The sequence below is a fragment of the Aquarana catesbeiana genome, linkage group LG04, assembly GCF_042186555.1.
Source record: "Aquarana catesbeiana isolate 2022-GZ linkage group LG04, ASM4218655v1, whole genome shotgun sequence".
Classification (NCBI taxonomy): domain Eukaryota; kingdom Metazoa; phylum Chordata; class Amphibia; order Anura; family Ranidae; genus Aquarana; species Aquarana catesbeiana.
The window spans coordinates 658837463-658858504 of record NC_133327.1 but is presented as its reverse complement, the minus strand read 5'-3'; the positions used below and the strand labels follow the sequence as shown (position 1 = coordinate 658858504).

The 21042-nt window shown below is 42.2% G+C and overlaps 1 protein-coding gene across 1 annotated transcript in view; it reads left to right on the top strand.

The window, feature by feature from the left end:
- Window positions 1-21042, top strand: part of STPG4 (sperm-tail PG-rich repeat containing 4) — a 127004-nt gene that overhangs the window by 30906 nt on the left and 75056 nt on the right. The window contains exon 5 of the mRNA XM_073628507.1: window positions 2139-2193. Coding sequence (XP_073484608.1) covers window positions 2139-2193 — 55 coding nt within the window. The remainder of the gene's footprint in view (window positions 1-2138; window positions 2194-21042) is intronic.

The window sequence follows — 21042 nt, the reverse complement described above, 5'->3', positions numbered from 1 at the left end:
AAACAAACTAATGTCCGACATACATGGATCAAAATCCATGTGGTTTAGCAGGGCCTGGCCCGAATTCCGATCCACGTATGGGCAGGCTGATCGATGGATCGACTTGGGTACAACCAGCTTAATGTATTTTTCTACATGCAATTACTCCCAGCAGGTTAAGGCTGGCCATAGACTGTTCGAACCATGTATGAGCAGGCTGAATGTAGTGAATGTTTGATCAATCGATCAAACTTGGGTACAACCAGCCTGCCAGATTTTACATGTGATTATACTAGCCGCTAGCGACAATCACTGTCTTCTCCCGGCGGGAACGGCTCCCCCCGCTTGGTGAGAGGGATTCATCTGTCAACGTGGTCTGTGGTTGCAGGAAAGAAATTTGCTCGGTGTATGGTAGGGTTGCCACCTCATCCCTTTAAACCCGAACACATATTAATTACACAGTGAATATGTGAGAAATGACTGCGCTAAAGCTCCAATGAAAAACAAAAAACTAAATAAATGAATGAAAAAAAAAGCAACCAACACTCAAACATACAAAGTTCCAAATAAGTGATAAAGTGACAGTGTAGCGCTACTGAAAAGTATAGAGTATAACCTGTAGGGAAATACAGAAATATGTGTTCTTCCTGTGGGAGTATCCTCAATAGCAGGAAAGTATTGGAATACTAGTCTGTAGTGTGTGTAACGTGAAGTCCACAGAAGTGTAGAAAGATGAAGTTCTTCCTGTGGGGGTGTCTTCAATAATAGGAAAATATGTGATGCTTGTCTGTAGTCTTATTCAGTGACACTCTAGAGGTGAATGCGTACTCTTACCAGCTTGGGTGGACCCCAAGTGTCATACGACAAAGGGGTCATACAGGCTTGGGATCCTATGGGATATGGATCAGATGCTGCTCAGGCACTGAACACGAAAGGATGGAACAGGTCCGGTACGATATCCTCAGCTCCGGTCCGTGGAACCAAACAATCATCACCCAGGCTCTTCCCGCATAGGCTCCAAAGGATAAACATGTAAAAAAGGGAAGTAGGAGGACTCCAATAGTGCAGGTCAAACCAGGATGGTTTTAATGGTAAAAAGTCAATGGACAGACACTGGTATAATAAAAGTGATCACAAAAAGGAATGATAAAAAGATGAAGTCAATGTGGGATACAAGGAATGCTATCCCAACGCGTTTCGACACTAAGGGGGTCTTCAACTGGGGCGAAACAGGTTTTGACCTACAGGTTATACTCTATACTTTTCAGTAGCGCTACACTGTCATATTATTTACACAGGTTCTGTGGCTGTAATAAACTCACTTGGTGCCTTATCTGCATTTAATTAGCCTCAGAACCTGTGTAATTCAAAGGTGTTCCCATTTAAAGGGATGAGGTGGCAACTCTAGTGTATGGGCTGCTATAGCCACTAGCAGAAATCATTGTATTCTGCCGACCGGGAAGGCTACCCATGCCCCCCTGCTTGCTGAATACAATGCCACTGCGGGAGGCATTCCCCCATCAACACACTGACTGTGTAGATTGCAGAATCAAGCGATTTTATTTCCTTCCAGGAAAGTAAATTGATTCATCTATGGCTTGCTTTATACATCTGTGACATGTCATCAGCATCCCTATTATGCAGCCATTCTCAACCAGGGTTCCATGGAGCCATAGGGTTCCTCCAGAAGTTGCTAGGGGTTCCTTGAACTATGGATGATTAACCTCTCAATTGATGGTGCTTGCATATATAGCAGAGCTAGCAGCAGGGCACCAGTGATCCTTTTAGCTATCTGTAAAAGTGGCATTCTGACCACCACTGTAAGAGGGGCATTCTTCCCAATGACCACCAATGTAAGGGGCATTTTCCCCCCTGACACCCCATGAACTGATTTCATCAGGGTAATCCAAGACCTGAAAATTATTTTAAAAGTTCCTCTAGGGTAAAAAGGTTGGCAAAAGCTGCTCTGTTGTCTCTTGTTCTCTGCTGTTGTGCACCTGTGTATGTACTGCCAACATGCCATGGGCGTGGAATTTATTTCAAGGGTTCATCTAGGGTAAATAGGTTGAGAAAGGCTTCTCTATTTTTTTTTCTGCTGTTGTGCACCTGTGTGTGTATTGCTAACGCGCCATGGGTGGTGTGTCTCTTCTTTTCTACAGGCACTTCATGTTTCGTTCTGTGGTTCAGAGGTTCCCAACCATCTACTTTATTCCAGTAAGTGTAATCAGAGACATACATAACGGTGGTAAAGACCATAAGCTCACTGATAGAGGTGCCATTGCTTCCAAGGTACCAGCCCTACTTCAGCTGTGTTTTTCAGTAGATAATGGAATACATTTTATTAAAGGTTCCAGTAATATTATGAACATTCAAATACTTAACCTTGGCTTTGCTTGCCTTTATCATTTGTATTGTACTGTTTATGTATTATGGCTGCAAAGCTGAAATAATAATAAAGCTTTGAAAAGTTTATGAAACGGTATAAAAGTGTATACGACTGGATTAAAAAGCCATGGCATGAGCCATCATTTACTTTTTTAGACAAACCAAAAAGAGATTTTACCTGCGTTGCCTAAAGTCAATGTTGCATATTGTCTACCAGGAAGTTTGCCATGAAGTAATTCAATGAAAACCTTTTACGTTTTAATCAGGGCTTTTTTTCAGCGGGTAACCAGTGGCGTCCCATCCATTAGGGGTGCAGGGGAGCCACCCCCCTATCCATGCGTCTGGCCCTCTAATCTGCATGCAGGGTGCCGGACGCATGGATTCCAATGGTTTTTTTTTTGAAGCACATAATTAGAGCCTGAGGCTCTAATAGGCTTCAAAAAAAGGGTGCATGTGCCCTGAGCCCACCCAGTTGTGTGGCAATAGCGAATGAATATTCGCTATTGTCACACTGATTCTCCTCCAGGCCAATCAGGAAGCGGGTCCTGAAATCCATTTCCCAATTGGATGAAAGGAGAAGCGATCTTATTGGCCTAGGAGGAGGAGGGAAGAGACGCGCGGCCGCTGTGATGCCGACCCGCCAGCTGCCACTGGAAGGCGGAGGGGGGCACATGGAGGACCGGGACATGGAGGAGACGGGGAGGGGAAGCCACCGCCACTTGTCTGTCTGGGGGCAGCACAGGGTAAGTGAGCCGGCGACCGGGGGGGTGGTGGTGAGTATAGTGCGTGGTGCAGGCCGGAGGGCTGGAGCGATGGGGCTCAGGTCCGTCTGCCACCCCCATGACCGATGGAGCACCAGCCACCACTGTAATGGATCACTGCCATTACAAGCAGAACCTTTCACCCAAACTATGGCTTGCTTAAGAGAATATGGCAAGTTTCCTGTTTGCTCAGCTTCTGATTGGTACTCGTTGGCTGTCATTCAGGAAGTAATAGCAGAGTGTAAGACAAAACCAAAGAAAATTCCCAGCTCAACTTGCCAGCTAGCCTGCAACCAACTTAATTATCCCGTCTAACAGTTTGCGTTAAAAACCGGGGTTTGGTTTTCACACATTTGCAAATACACGCGTAAGCTGCAAAGGCCACAAGGCACCCCAGTATTATCTGCAGTCTTAACAATTTTGAGAGCCTCCATAGTAGAAGCACATGTATTATAATGAATAGGCAGAGGGCAGAGGGCGGGTGAGCCTGGAGGGAGCCCATCCCTCCAAGGCACAGAGGCGCACAGAACACCCAGCATATAGCACAATGGCAGCAAAGGTGTCCAGTGCATCCCCTCACCAATATTCCAACAGTACAAACAAATGGCGCCTGCCCCCACCTATAACTGGCCTTCACAGTAAGGAGTACATGGAAGGGCACCGCATGTAATCCAAAACCAAAGAAAATTCCTAGCTCAACTTGCCAGCCAGCCTGCAACCAACTGAATTAACCTGCATAATAGTATGTGTTAAAAATAGGAGTTTAGTTTGCACACATTTGCAAATACATTTGTAAGATGCACTGCTGCAGAGGCACCCCAATATTATCTGCAGTCCTAACTCTATACATTTTTGAAAGCCTCCATAGTATAAGCAGAGCCTAGCAGAGTGATCTGTGCAACTCTTTATAATCCTTTGGGCTCTGCAGCTCTATAACATTCACTTGACATTCAAAACAGGAAGCTATGTTTTTTATAAGTACAGTTGTAGCTTATGTAAGGATTAATTTAACAAATACTAAAAATAAAAAATAGCGTAGACATGTCAGACCGCAGAGGTTTTGCCTCTGGTTTTTAACCACTTCAATACCGGGCACATTCCCCTCTTCCTGCCCAGGCCAATTTTCAGCTTTCAGCGCTGACGCTTTCTAAATGACAATTGCACTGTCATTCAACACTGTACCCAAACAAGATTTTTAGCATTTTGTTCCCACAAATAGAGCTTTTTTTTGGTGGCATTTGATCACCACTGGGGTTTTTATTTGTTGCTAAACAAAAAAAAAAGACTTAAAATTTTGAAAAAATAAAAGTTTTTCTTTGTTTTGTTATACAAGTTTGTAAATAAGTAAGTTTTCTCCTTCACTGATGGGCACTGATGAGGCTGCACCAATTAGGTGGCACCAATGAGGTGGCACTGAATGATGGGCACTAATATGCAGCACTGATAGGTGACACTGATGGGCACTGATAGGTGGCACTGATAGGTGACACTGATGGGCACTTAAAGGCTGCACTGATGGGTACTTATGGGTGGCACTGATGAGCACTGATAGGTGGCACTGATGGGCTCTGATAGGCACTGATAGGTGGCATTGATGGACACTGATAGGTGGCGCTCATGGACAATGATAGATGGCACTAACAGGAATCACTGATGAGGAGGCAGTGGCAGACATTTATTATGATAATCCCTCCACTGGCTTCCACTCACCCAAGGAATAAAATTCAAAGTACTAACAATAATTTACAAAGCCATCCATAACTCTGCCACCAGCTACATCACTAACCTAGTCCCAAAATACCAACCAAGCCGCTCTCTTCGGTCATCCCAAGACCTCCTGCTCTCTAGCTCCCTTGTCACCTCCTCCCACGCTCGCCTCCAGGATTTCTCCAGAGCTTCTTCCATCCTTTGGAACTCCCTAACCCAATGTGTCTGACTGTCCCCTAATCTACCCATCTTTAAGTGATCCCTGAAAACCCTTCTCTTCAAAGAAGCCTATCCTGCTTCTAACTAACACTGTTTTACTTCCTCCATCAGCTCCTCCCCCACAGCTATTACATTTTCTATCAATTGACCCTTCCTTTTTAGATTGTAAGCTCTAACGAGCAGGGCCCTCTGATTCCTCTTGTACCAAATTGTAATGTGACTGTAATGTCTGCCCTCATATTGTAAAGCGCTGCGCAAACTGTTGGCGCTATATAAAACCTGTATAATAATAATAAATAATATTAATAATGATGGGCACTGATTGGCATCCCTGGTGGTCATGGGTGGCATCCTCGGGATGGCTGCACTGATAATCAATCAGTGCAGACCCCCCTGTCAGGAGAGCAGCCGAATGGCTATCCTCTACTCGCGTCTTTCAAACACATTAGAGGAAAAGTTGATACATGGCTTTTCCTGTTTACACTGTGATCAGCTGTGATTGGACACGGCTGATCACGTGGTAAAGAGCCTCCGTCAGAGGCTCTTTACATAGATCAGAGTTGTGGTGTGTCAGACTGAACCACCACACCACCGGGCGCACGCTGGATTGTTATCCTGCTGGATGTCATATGACGCCCAGTCAGGATAACTGAACCACTTCCCGGCCGTCATTCTGCTATAGGCTGGGTAGTAAGTGGTTAAAGTGCAACTAAACCCTCCTATCCTTTTCAGCCAAGGAAGCTGCCATCATAGCCTCTGTTTGATCTGCAACTGCCATGATGCTGCACATGTGATCAGTTATGACACCAGCCATTGGATGGTTCGACAAGTTTGGTTGAGAGTGCAAGCATATGTGACAGGTAGCAATCTCAGCATGCTGGGAATGTAACTGCTTTTTGAAACTGTTATATCAATGTCACTTTTCCCATAGGGCGAGGGCCAGTAGGATACTAATAGAAGAAGCTCTTTTAATACATTTTAACACATCATAAGGACCTCTGTTCATGGCCATCAGATTCAGAAACTAGACAAATGCTTGCGCTCATATGCTTCTGAGTAGCTCTGACTTGCTTTTAAACTCGTCTGATTTGCCTTTTCGACTTGCTTCCAACTGCTTCTGGTTGATTGGGGTTACTTTCACACTTACATTGACTTTTATGGGAAAGAAAAGCAGCTCAGGCACAAACAAAAGCCCTAGTTGTGAGCTTAAAGTACAACTAAAAACAAAACTTTTTTTTTTTTTTTAGCTTTGGACAAAATGGAGAAGAATTAGACCACATGTCAGTTTCTATTTCAGTCTGTTCCCCCGTTAGGGAGATTCAGTCTATTTGTCCTGTTTACCATTAACAGTGAAAGTAAAAGAAAATCTCACATTTTGGGTTATCCCAAGAAAAGTAATAGAGGGGAAATCTTCCAATTGGGGAAAGTTCTGGTGACCTGGGGGGCCCAAAGGGATTCCCATAATTTGCAGGGACTTCCTCTCACTTCCTGTTTTGGCTATGGGACAGGAAGTGAAGGGAAATCTCTGCTATTGGCTACAGATGGCAAAGAATAAACTGACAGGGGTTATAACCCTCCCTTACTCTTTCCAAAATGAAAATAAAAATGTTTTGCCTATAGCTCTACGTTAATACACTTCCCAACATTTTGTCTTTCATTGGTTGTTAATCAGTTAAAAATTAAACAATAACTACCACACATACACCTGTAGATATCATAGGGCTCATACAATAGTAGACTCCATGGTGAAACACTTTCTGTCTACTGTCATGCCCATTCATGTCCTCTACTTAGAGATTATGTGAATAATGCATTGAAATTTTAGATTTGTTTGCCGTGCGCGGTTTAGGTTACGTCCTCTTGGAACCAGCGGCATGTATCCATGGTTGCCATTTCCACAACCTGTTGTTTGTAAGCTTAGTGAGAATCAGACTTTTGTGCTCCGATCATTACCTGTCCAACTCACCCACCCATTTTGCAAATGTCCAGCTAGAACATATAAAGGCGATGCTACAAAGGTCTTTTTTGGATAGAACTGCAATCGTTTCCTGTGATTTATCTTGTCATCATGTAAACAGGGAAATGTAATGCAATGTAAATCAGCTTGCTCTGTGTACTACAAGGTCAGAGCCTGCATCAGTCTTTTGCAAATTTTTCAACACTGAGGAACCCCTAAAATAACTTCCAGGTCTCAGAGAACTTCTGGTAATATTTATTATATCTGTAGTTCATGATACATTATTGTGAACAATAAGTTGCAATATAACAAAGAATAAAAGAACAAGGAATGTGATGTACTTGACATCCAGGGCTGCTCTGTACAACAAAATTATTTTCAGTAAGAAAAAGAAATGAAACTAGTAATAAAAATAATGGATAGAAAATACATTGCAAACAGTAAAAACCATTGTGTTCTCTCACAGTGAAAAAAATGCCTTTTTTACAGTGATAGTCAATGGAAAAGTTCCACCTTAAATTGATGTTTGGTGAAGTTCCCCTTTGCATTAGTGGTCAGTGTAGTGTCCTTTCACACTGGTGGTCAGTAGTTGTAGATATGTGATCAGTGATATGGGGGTCTCTTGGAGAGTCAGAAAAAGAAGGACCTGATTACACTGATGGTCAGTGGGATAAATGCTCCTTACATTGGTGTTCGGTAGGAAGAGTTCCCCTTACATTGTTGATCAGTGGGGAGAATGTTCCTTTAAATAGAAGTCAGTTAGAAGAATGCTGCTTACATTGGAGGTCAGTGGGAAGAATGTTCCTTACATTGGAGGTCAGTGGGAAGAATGCCCCTTACATCCCTTACATTGGAGGTCAGTGGGAAGAATGCTCCTTAATTAGTGGACAATTGGAAGAATGTTCCTTACATTGGTGGTGGATTGGAAGAATGTTCCTTACATTGGAGATCAGTGAGAAGAATGTTCCTTACATTGGTGGTCAGTGAGAAGAATGTTCCTTACATTGGAGATCAGTGAGAAGAATGTTCCTTACATTGGAGGTCAGTGAGAAGAATGCTCCTTACGTTGGTGGTCAGTGGGAAGAATGCTCACTAAATTGGTGGTCATTTGGAAGAACGGGAACGGCAGCTCTCCTGTCAGAGGGGGAGTCTGCGCTGATAATCAGCGCATTGATTATCAGCTCAGCCCCCATCAGAGGTGCCCACCACATCTGCCAATTACTGCCCATCAGCTGCCAGTCAGTGCCCACCAAAGTGCCAATCAGTGCCCATCAAAGTGACAATCAGTTCCCTTCAGTAACACCTGTCAGTGCCCTTCACAGATGCCAATCAGTGCCCATCAGCAATGCCTGTCAGTACCTCATTATCAGTGCTGCCCATCAGTGCCATCTATTTGTGCCTATCAGTGCCACCTATCAGTGCCCATCAGTGCCGCCTATCATTGCCCATCAGTGCTGCATATCAGTACTGCCTATGGGTGCCCATCAGTTCTGCATATCAGTGCAGCCTATCAGTGCCCATCAATTCTACATATTAGTGCCTCCTCATCAGTGCCCATCAGTGCCACCTTATCAGTGCCAACTCATCAGTGCCCATCAGTGCAGCCTCATCAGTGCCCGTCAGTGTAGGAGAAAACAAAATGTTATAACAGAAACAAAGAAAACAATTTTTTTTTTCAAAAATGTTGTTCATTTTTAGTTTGTTTAGCAAAAAATAAAAACCCCAGTGGTGATCAAATACCACCAAAAGAAATCTCTATTTGTGGGAAGAGAATGATAAAAACCAGCGACGTCATCCCTTCCACGCTGCGCTCCACAAGTGGTTCAATTGCTCTACTGCAGAGTAGTCTTCCTGGTCACAATTGCAGACTGACAGCGGTGAGAGCTGGCGGTGTGGAGGACGGTCTATGTGGACAGCTTTACCCCGGATGCCTGCATCCTTAGATGTGCCTCTTTTAATCATCAACCATGTGAACTGCTAAATGTTGTACCTTCAATAAATGTAACCATATTGCTACACTTAGAGGCACCTCTTTTCTCTTTTACAGTGGAACCTCGGTTTGCGAGTAACGTGGTTAACAAGCGTTTCGCAAACCGAGCACTGTATTTCTAAAAATCCTAACTCGGTTTGTGAGTGTTGTCTCGCAAAACAAGCAGGATTCAGGCCAAAAGTAGTGTGTAGTACTGCTTTTGGCCTGAGGTGGGGGGCACCGGAGCCGAACAGCGCCGATCGTCGGCATTCGGAAATGCACGGAAAAGCCTGAGGACAGTTCGGCTGATCTTGTCAAACCTTGGAAAGGCTCGTGAACGGAGACTTTCCGAGGTTTGCCGAGGTCCGCCGAAGTGTCCTTGGGCCTTTTAGGCCATTTCCAAGGCTCTCTGGCGCCCCCCGCCTCTGACCACATGCGGTATTGCATCCCATTGAAGTCAATGCGGAACAAATTATTTTCGTTTCCATTGACTTCAATGGGAAAACTTTGATATGCAAGTATTTTGGATTACGAGCATACTCCTGGAAAAGATTATGCTCGTAATCTGAGGTTCCACTGTAGCTGCAAAGGGAAGAGTGTCCTCAAATTCCTGTTCAGTGTTCTGGAGTATCCAACAGCTGTCCTAATCCCCATCCGAGTTTATCTGCAACAAACTTTAAAAAAAAGGCAAAAAAAAGTCAACCCCTAGACTGTTTACTGAGCCAGGACAGTGAATGTTGCTGTTTGCCTGACTTCCGCTGCACTAAGTGGTAAAAGAACCCGGGACACACATCAGTGGGCCTTGCAGGTGTAGAACTACAACTATGACAGAGAAAATGGTTTCATTTATTTGGCTCTGCTATATGGTTGGGCTGTAAATTTCAGGACTGGATCAAGAGAAATACAAATGCTTTGACCAGTAATATAACTTCTTCATTTGTACTGTTCTTTCGATGTTTGCCTGAAGTTTTGCTGTGAGCACAAATGCAGTTTTCACTGACAGGATCAGCAGATGTGGAATGATAATTGGGTTGCCTACAGAGTACCGGCATCTGCAGATACCCAAGGGGTGACCAAGGTTAACAGCTCGTTCCCCTTGTTACTGACACACATTATCTAAGATTTATAGGTCATGTAGTTGTTCAGTTTTAGTCAGCGCCTTATACACATTTAGGGTCCATGCACACTAGAGGAGTTTAGCGTTTTGCCTGTAGAAGCAACTATGGTTATCCTATGTGTCCATGAACATTAGGAGGTTTAGAGGCATATTTTGAGCTCAGCGTTGAACAGTGTTATTTTCGTCGACTAAAATGACTAAAACATTTTAGTCGACTAAATGAATACTATTTTAGTCGACTAAAATGCGATTAAAACTAAAACAATTGAGATGACTAAAATACGACTAAAACTAAAATGGCATTTTAGTCAAAAGACTAATGCCCTGTACACACGGTCGGATTTTCTGACGGAAAATGTGTGATAGGACCTTGTTGTCGGAAATTCCGACCGTGTGTGGGCTCCATCACACATTTTCCATAGGAATTTCCGACACACAAAGTTTGAGAGCCTGCTATAAAATTTTCCGACAACAAAATCCGTTGTGGGAAATTCCGATTGTGTGTACGCAAATCCAACGCACAAAGTGCCACGCATGCTCAGAATAAATTAAGAGACGAAAGCTATTGGCTACTGCGTTTATAGTCCCGACGTACATGTTTTACGTCACCGCGTTCAGAACGATCGGATTTTCCGACAACTTTGTGTGACCGTGTGTATGCAAGACAAGTTTGAGCCAACATCCGTAGGAAAAAATCCATGGATTTTGTTGTTGGAATGTCCGATCAATGTCCGATCGTGTGTACGGGGCATAAGACTAAAACTAAATTGAAATTTGACTTCAAAATTAACACTGGTCTGTAGTGCATGTTCATACCTCAATACCTTAAATAATAACTTATTAGATTTTTCACTCCAGCAATATATAATGAGTTTGGAAATTGTAGAGAAATGTTAACTAATGCATTACAATTTAATTACACCCATTCGATTTCAGATGACTAAAATTAGTCTTAGTCGACTAAAATGTACTGGAGATTTAGTTGACTAAATACAACTAAAACTAAAACAATTGCAGAAGACTAAAATGGGACTAAAACTAAATCGAAATTTCCTGCCAAAATTAACACTGGTGTTGAAGCAGAAAAAACCCTTCTGGTTAGAGTTTTTGAGAGCAGTTTTCTGGCAGAAAAAAAAATGTTAAAGCGGGGTTCCACCCAAATTTTGAACAATATCTGTATGTATTCTCTTCCTTGCCTAGATGCTGACATGCCATTTAAAAAAATTTAAATCGCCGTAATTACCTTTTATTTTTCTATTCTTCTTTGCACTTCCTGGTTCTCCTCCCGTGGGAGTAGGCGTGTTTCTAGCCTGGAGCTAGTCTCAGGCTTCCCAGGATGCCACTGAGCATGTGCGGGAACGAGCAGTGAATGCTGGGAGCACAGCATTCACCACATCCAGGAAATGAATGCTTGTGGGCTTCAAATGCCCACAATGAAGATGGAAACCGCCTGCAGTGAATAATATAAGTTTTTCTTTCCGACGAAATCTGACACAGGCGGACATATTACACACAATATGTGAGTATGTAATGCTGAGAAGAAAAGTTTGTGAATGAACTAAAAAAAAAAAAAACGATAGATAGGTGGACCCCCGCTTTAAACGCTCCTAATCACTAGTACAAAAACGCTCAAAATGAGCATTTTTCTACTGCCAAGCGCACTGGTGATTTTTTTCTTTTCCAATCATTTTTATTAATGCTCTCATTGAGAATGAGTGGTCGTCTCAGCCATGAATCAATCTCAGTAGCTGGTCTTTGTGTTTGCATACACAGCCCTCAAACTGGGAGTGGGACTGATGGCGACCAGCAACCTTACAACGCCCCAAAAACTTTCCAAAGGGGTAGTAAGTTGGAAGAAAAGAAACAGGGAAAAAAAGGAAGAAGAAAGGGGTGAGGAGTGAAGAAAAGGGATAAAAAAGGAGACATCGAGCTTCTCCTAAGACACTATGAGGCTGACAAGGCCACCCCATCAGATAGGTGATCTAGGGGTCCCAGGTTTTTTCAATTAGGGAAAGCTTGTCCTGCAGAGTGTCAGAAAGGTGTTCATTTAACATTATCCAGGCCAATTTGTGCTTTAAGAGGTCAAAGGATAGCTCCGGGGATTTACAAATCTTGCGATCGTTATTCTGACTGCTGTGAAAATGAAGGATATTAGGCATTAAGTGGGCTTTGGGGCTCCCTCAACAGGGTGTACGAGGAGTGCCTGTTGCGGGGGCTTGAAGCCAGTATGCATGGACCTTTAATCAGCCACATTTGCAATTTTTTATAGAAAGGAGAAAGGTTAGAACATCTTTCAGGTTTTTATTGCTATTTACAGTAAAACCTTGATTTGAGAGTAACTTGGTTTGAGAGCGTTTTTGCAAAACAAGCAAAATTTTTTTATAAATTTTGACTTGATAAACAAGCGATGTCTTGATATACAAGTAGCGTCATGTCACAACTGAGTATAAAAGAGAAGAGGGGCGCAATACAGTTATGCCCCGTACACACGGTCGCACATTGATCGGACATTCCGACAACAAAATCCTAGGATTTTTTCCGATGGATGTTGGCTCAAGCTTGTCCTGCATACACCTGGTCACACAAAGTAGTCGGAAAATCCGATCGTTCTGAACGCGGTGACGTAAAACACGTACGTCGGGACTATAAACGGGGCAGTAGCCAATAGCTTTCATCTCTTTATTTATTCTGAGCATGCGTGGCACTTTGTACGTTGGATTTGTGTACACACGATCGGAAATTCCGACAACGGATTTTGTTGTCGGAAAATTTTATATCCTGCTCTCAAACTTTGTGTGTCAGAAAATCCGATGGAAAATGTGTGATGGAGCCCACACACGGTCGGAATTTCCGACAACGAGGTCCTATCACACATTTTCCGTCGGAAAATCCGACCGTGTGTACGGGGCATTAGAGTTAATGAAGGTACAACATTTAGCAACTCACATGGTTGATGATTAAAACAGGCACATCTAAGTATGCAGGCATCTGGGGTAAAGATGTTCACATAGACCATCCTCCTCACCGCCATTGACGTCATCCCTTCCACGCTGCGCTCCACGAGCGGTTCAAGCCTCGCTTTCAGAACGCTCTACTCCTGGGTAGTCTTCCCGGTCACAATTGCAGACTGACAGCGGTGAGAGCCGGCGGTGTGGAGGTCGGTCTATGTGGACAGCTTTACCCCGGATGCCTGCATACTTAGATGCGCCTCTTTTAATCATCAACCATGTGAGTTGCTAAATGTTGTACCTTCATTAAATGTAACCACATTGCTACACTTAGAGGCGCCACTCTTCTCTTTTATACTCTGGAGCTCCTGCTGGATTTTTCTTCTAATCCCCTTGTGGAGGCTTCCATTTGTGGATGAACATTTTATGGTTACACAACCGATCACATTGCTATAATCTTTTTATATGGACTATAAACTGAAGGACTTATGAATAAATGGTTGTGAAATGAATCATTTGAGTTTCCATTATTTCTTATGGGGAAATTTGCTTTGATATACAAGTGCTTTGGATTACAAGCATGCTTCCGGAACGAATTATGCTCGCAATCCAAGGTTTTACTGTATATCCTCTTAGGGGAATTTTTCCTTTTATTACCATCTGGATACCATGGGAAGTCAGGAGAATATCTTCTATTAGGATTCAGACAGTAGTTCCAATCTGACAAAGGTTGGACTCTGAGCCTTCAAATTTTGGGACTTAGGCCAGAATGGCTCCCAAGGGAACCATAGTAAAGAGAGCAGCTGCACTCAATAGAGTTGATTTACTAACGGCAAATAGACTGTGCTCTTTGCAAAGTGCTGTTGCTCCAGAGCTTTGTAAATGAGGTAAAGCTTCACTTTGCAAATGATACCCAATCACATGCAAGGAAAATTAAATTAAACAGAATTTTTTCTTGCACGTGATTGGATGATGGAAGTCAGCAGAGCTTCTGCTCATTTATCAAGCTCTGGAGCAACTGCGCTTTGCAAAGTGCACAGTCTATTTGTCTTTAGTAAATCAACCCCAATGACTCAATTTTAAAGCGGTAGTAAACTCTGCTGCCCAACTTTGTGCCATATAAAGCATTAGAAAATCACTTACAAGTAGGTGGCTTTAAAAGCATTATAACCTGCACCAATTAGGATGTTTGTGTCAATGAAATCACTCAAGCATGTGCATTTTGTCCCCTATTGACAGTACACTCAGCATGCCATCAGTCTATGCATCTCTATGCATGCCTACGTCAGCATAACTCCATGGCATTGCAATCCCACGAGAGTGCTGACTATTGATAAAAAAAACCCCATGTGACTAGCTATGTCACAAGGGTGAACTATGACATTCGTTATCAACACAGGGAGCAAGGAGAACATTTGCATGAGTATTATTGGTTATGCGGACCTTGCTGATGCGCAGTCATGTTGGAACAGGAAGGGGCCATCCCCAAACTGTTCCCACAAAGTTGGGAGCATGAAATTGTCCAAAATGTCTTGGTATGCTGATGCCTTAAGGGTTCCCTTCACTGGAACTAAGGGGCCAAGCCCAACCCCTGAAAAACAACCCCACACCATAATCCCCCCTCCACCAAATGATTTGGACCCATGCACAAAGCAAAGTCCATAAAGACATGGATGAGTGAGTTTGGGGTGGAGGAACTTGACTGGCCTCCACAGAGTCCTGACCTCAACCCCATAGAACACCTTTGGGATGAATTAGAGTGGAGACTGCGAGCCAGGCCTTCTCATCCAACATCAGTGCCTGACCTCACAAATGCGATTCTGGAAGAATGGTCAAACATTCCCATAGACACACTCCTAAACTTTGTGGACAGTCTTCCCAGAAGAGTTGAAGCTGTTATAGCTGCAAAGGGTGGGAAAACTCAATATTGAACCCTATGGGCTAAGACTGGGGTCCCAATACTTTCGACAATATAGTGTATTTTGGCTTGGAACGTCCCCCTCCAGCCCCCTTCATGTATAGTAGAATTTCCATATATCAGGGTTCTTTCCAGCACAGATGTTGCCTTCTTCAACATCTTCTCTTCTGGAAACTTAACCACTTTTGAAAGTTCCTTATATAATCCTCCATCCTCTTCTGAAGGAACAGAGAAGATCCTGTCTGGTTACATCATCACAATTTTTCACATTAAGATTTTAGACCTCAGTAACTCAGTAAGCCTTATGCTTGATATTTCTTTTCACTTTCCCAGAGTGGTTATAAATGTGAAATGATATAAAGTGCCTATAATACTATGTCTTCACGGTGACCCATCATTGAGTATAATGAGTTTCCGCTGCTAATGTGTTTCATGTACAATCGCCTGAAACTTGTAAGTTGCATCAATTGATGTTCTTTATTCAAGTATAAACACAAATCTCTCCTAGAATATTGCTTTTATTCCAGAAGAACATTTCTTTCAACCTTTGAGCAACAAAAATGTCTTGTATTCCCTTGTGTAATATATTTGAAATTGATTTCAAGTGTTTCTGTTCTTATTAGTTTGTAGAGCAAGGATTTTGCTCTCGTACTTGGGATCATCAGCATTGCCATGGAATTTGTATGCATTTAAAGAGATCTAAACTCATTTTGGGGCTTTCAGAGATCTGAAATAGTTTTGAAATGAAGTAGAAAAAAAATTAGAAGGAAAAGCAGGGAACTGGTAACACAGAATACTTAATGTAATTTGAAGCAATTTATGGTAAAGAACCATTGGATACTAGATGGTCTACATTACTCCCTGGCTTTATAGGTCTACTGGTGAGTAGGGTGTTGTAACTGGAGTTCCTAGCTCTTTCTTATGAATAAATTCCACTGTTCATGCTGTACTCTTCATAATGTATAATAAGAACAAGAAAATGCAAAAGAGAGAATGGCTGGAACAGATGGACAGGCCTGAGGACATGTGACTTCTGGAGTGAAAGGACTGCTCTGTACATCTCATCCTCAACCTCGATTCTGCCTCGGTTTTGGTAACGGTAGAACAATCCCTTGACCTCTTTATTCATCTTAATAAATAAGAGAACATTAACTCTCCTAATGTGCAAAGTAATTCACTAAGGCATATGAGCTGTCCTATGTCCCGCTGGGGCAATGGCCAAGATCTACTGGACATACTGCTGGAAAACTGGCTTCAGTAACTACAAGCCAGCCCAGTGCAATCCTCAAGCCATGAATGCATTCTGTTAACAAGTTGTTAATATCAATTACCATTGTTAAATCGGGTTAGGGTGTCCCTACTTTGCTTTAGACTGCGCAATCTGCAGTGGCAAGTATTGCCGGCCATTCACGGTTCGAATTTCGAAAGAATTTTCTTTCGAAAATTGTATCAAAGAATTTTCGCACGAGTTTCGCACCATTAGTGGAGCTGCAGCAACGGCCTATTTTCGTGCGGCAATCAAATTTGAGGAATCGGACATGTTGGAAATCTTTAGAATAACGAACAATTTTCGAATCAATGATGGGAGAATCATGCGAGAAATGTAATAAGAAAAGAAAATTTACGGAGAGAAAAGAAGATTCCCAGCCATGAAAATTCTTTTCTGTAGCAACATAAGGTGAAATTGAAGGCTTGGTCGGACAAATTTCGAAAATCAATGGTGGCACCATCGGATCACAAAAAAAACGAACTTTCTGATTTTGAAAAGAAAATTAGTTCGAAATTCAACTATGTATGGCCTGCTTTAGTCTTCATCCAAAAAAGTAATTCACATACAGCCACATTTAAAAGAACAAGTTATTTTTAAAAAACATGAAACATCTGCCAATAAGTACCCCTGCTGAAGGGTCAACAGGTTCAAGTACCGAATCCTTAGTTTCAAGCACCAAGATGTCAGCAAGGAACTGGAGGCTTCTTGCACCAATTTTTTAAGCACCAGATAAAATAACTATGCAGGTTAATTCAGAGTGAAGTATTAGGTTAGGGGTTAGGTTAGCGTCAGCATCATAGATTGGAGAATTAAAATGAACTTTTATTGTTCTTGTTTGTGTTAAAGTTTAGGAGGGGAAATGTCAGTAAATCCGTTAAGACTTATCTAAGGTTTATTCTTTACTTGAATGTGATTAGGCCTTCTTAGACTCATTGCTGGTGTGCAAGCGAGAGGCCTTCTGGATCTTCACCCTCAGCAGCCTCTCCCCCGGAGGCCTAAACGAAGACTCCGAAATACATAAAATAGTATAACAATATCATAGAGTCAATTTAGCGAACTAGCCCCATGTCCACTCACTATTTTTAGTCAGCCCATTATATAATTTTTTCAATTTTTTTTTTTTTATTATTTCTTATAATTCTCATCTCTATACTTTTTTGTTTATATATAGTATTTAGGTTATTATTCATCATCAAAATAAGATTTTCGGCAAATTATGAGATTTAGGTTTTTAAACACTGTATTGCTGTAATGCCCCCTATACAAGACAAGCCCCCCAAAAATATGCAAAATATTGTACGACTAGATCCATACGTATATGGGTTTCTACATATGTGCATGTATTCAGTGGCTTTATTTTATATCTCTCTCATTAAGAAAGCATACTAGAATCAATATTTGTATTTTTACTCTATATCTCTTTCCCTGGAGTGCATATATGTGTGCGTACATATTAGCCTTTATGTGTACACATGGTGGTACTCCAGTTGTAGCAACATTTGAAATAATGTGCATAACAATCTATGTGGTTTTAATACCCTCGTTGATGCATCAGTTGTGTACACAAGGACTTGTCCATTATACAGGAGTCTAAGTGTGCACACCTTTGCACTTATGTACGGACAATTTTGTTACTAAGTTTTTATTATTATATTTTTACTATTATGTTTTACTATATAATTATAGTGCACCTCTTGCCTATCCTTTTATACATGTGTACACTAGTCGTTCTAGCTATAGGTATATTGCTATTGCTAGTTATTATCGATAATAGATTATATCCATCCAAACATTAATTTAATTGAATTGAATTGACTTTAATTAATTAATTTATTACATGTCTATATATTCACCAAAACATGTGTGTGCACACTTAGTGTATATAGACCTTGTGCCATATAAACACAAGATATAGCTCTAGTGATATACTGCATGGTTTAATTGCTATAAATCATATTTCACAATGACACATAGCTGTGTATGCATGTGCATTTAACTTGCATGCCAAGTGCGTTCCACCCGCCGGGATGGAGTATCGGGACATGCGATCAGAATGAAGCTGTCGGCTATAGACGCTGGGGCAGCTGTGATTCTCACAGAGGGGTCTTTTTGGGCCAAGGTGAGAGCTAAAGCCATCTTTTCTATATACATGACACTTGATATTCTCCATCTGAAATCTACAATACCTAGGCTAACTAGATGTACGGCACTCATCAATCATCAATAGAGTCAGCCTATTGCCGGGTGCTTACACTCCCAGTGTGCACACACATAAAATAAAATAAAATAAAGTAAAATAAAATATAACAAAATAATAATATAAGATATGAGAGACAAATTATCATTATACATATTCAACAATGTGGCTAAGGTCTGCCCTTTGTAAGATCTCCCACCAATTAGAGGAGGGGCTTCAGTACTGATCTGAGATGTGATTCCCAGATGAACAGATAGACACATGTATAAATAGCTGCAAGAGAGTGGCACAGATAAGGCTCTGAAGAAGAAGGGACACCTTCGAAGCGCGTTAGCCAGCAGAGGTTCTTACGTCCTCTTCCTAGGACCTGGAAACTGCTACCAGTGGACCAATCGCCTTGTGATCGTTAATAGTGCGATTTTTTCTTTCTACCTTTGTGAGTAGATTTTAATCTTGATTTTAATAAATAAATATACCTTGGGACGATGCACTAGGCTGGTGCGCTCTCTTTCTTTCTTATCGTTTACTACTAGGATATTCCCATCCTGGAGAGCAAGCAAGGCTGAAAATCATTGTCCTTTTTGAACCCTTTGGATCACCTAGCTAACACACTTGTGCGCAAGAGTATTTATTTCTCTAGTACTATTAAAGAGCAACAATGACTGGAGCTTACAACAGGTCTTATACTATAATTTGTGCCTAGTTGGGGTTTCCCTTTGGTGGACATATTCCCCTCTCCCCTATGTCTTAAGTGCAGGAAATTCCCAACCAGGTATCCGGTTCAGGGTGCACAAGGGTTGGGTGATCTTTCTTGGCATATCTTTCTGTAAATTTCATCTCAGATATGTCTTTCCCCTGTTCCATTTGATATGCAGATTCCTATGGAGACTGCTTATAGAGGAGTTAACAGTATATACATGTAGCCAGGTGCTGGCTAGTCTGCCTGTGTCATTGTGGGGCAATCTTTAACAAGGGCTACCTTTAGTTTGTTTTCCTCTAGTGTTCAGCCTGAACATTGTGACATAATTTCCCGAAGGCAGAGAGAGACCGCTACTGAAAGCTGGGGATTGATTGTGGGACATGTGGTCCAGAGAGCCGGGATTTACAGGGAGCCAGTGTTGCTGCAGACTACAAGTTCCAGCCAGAGAGAGGAAAGCTGGGTGAGGACACAAATAGCCTAGTCTGGGGAGGAGCTCTTTCTCTTGGGACCATGGCCTTCAGCTGAGAGCGGGGATCTAGCTGCTCTGGTGGATGCGAGCAGGCACCATGGCCTGGACGGCATTGAGAGTCTTCTCTCATCGTTACCGTTACAGACCCAACCGAATCCCTGCGTCACCAGGTGCACAGCCAGGCACCCTTCACTGGTTTCAGATTCTATAAGAGCCTGTTCAGGGACATCCTATTTTCTTAAGCCTTGGTATCATCAGGATTGGTGAGTGGGCAGAAGCCCACCCTGAGTAAATCTTACAAAAGACACTGCATGCAGACACCTTTACCCCTACTCTTTACATAACAAAGCTTCTAGCAGGAAACACTTTGTACATGCTATCCACTATTGCTGTTCGTCATTGCACAGTAACCCTCTAGACATGTGCACTGCCGAAAAATTTGTTAGTTTTCATTTCATTCGTTTTTCTTTTTTTTTCATTTTTCGGGTCATTTGTTATGATCGAAATTCGTTACTTTGAATAAATTCATAACTTCGGAAAAATTGTGGAGTCAGGGGTGAAGCAAGGGGGGGTGGCAAAATGAGGTTTCGCCTAGGGTGTCAAAAATCCTTGCACCAGGCCTGCACACAGTATTGCCTTACTGGCCCAAAAGACCATGGTTTCTGCTGCTGCTTCTTTAGTTGAACACCTCAACTTCTTTTGCAAGGGATGTTGCTCCACCTCTTTCCAGACTGATTACCCTTGAGGGTCTAAGGGTTGAAGCTAGAACAAATAAGATGCTCTCCTGAAGTTGTCAAAATATTGCAAAAGGCCAGAGCTTGAGGTTCCTGAGCTTCATGGAAAAACAATCGTTTGATCCACCACAGCAGCACATGTCACAAGTTCTCAGCTTCCTCCAGGCAGGTATAAACATTAACCTCTGTTTTAGTCCCCTCAAGGTGCAAATATATACCATGTTGGCCTTACCAGACCATCAGTGAACTTCTGAGCCTTTGTTCATACAGTTTCTGAGAACAATATTAAAAATACAGCTCCTAAGATAAAATCTGTTCTTCTCAGTGGGACCTGTCCCTAGCCCTCAAGCCTCCACTCATTACAGTTGAGAAATGTACCATCACAAACTTAGCACTAAAGGTCAACTTTTTGGTGGAAATCACCTCTGCCTGAAGAGAGTCAGAGTTAAATTCTCTATGGTGTGAACTTCCCAACCTGGACTTTGCTCAGCCATACAATACATTGAAACTAGTCATGTGTTTTATTGCTAAAGTTGCCTTCACATAGAACAAGACTGAATCGTACCAGCCTTTGACGATGATTCAGACCCAAAACATCTGAATAATTCTGGTGTCTCTAGAGCTTTACGTTACATTCATGCTATATTTCAGACACCCAGAAGAAATTGATTTTAGTCCTGACTGGAGCAAACAGGGGCAAAGAGGCCTCATC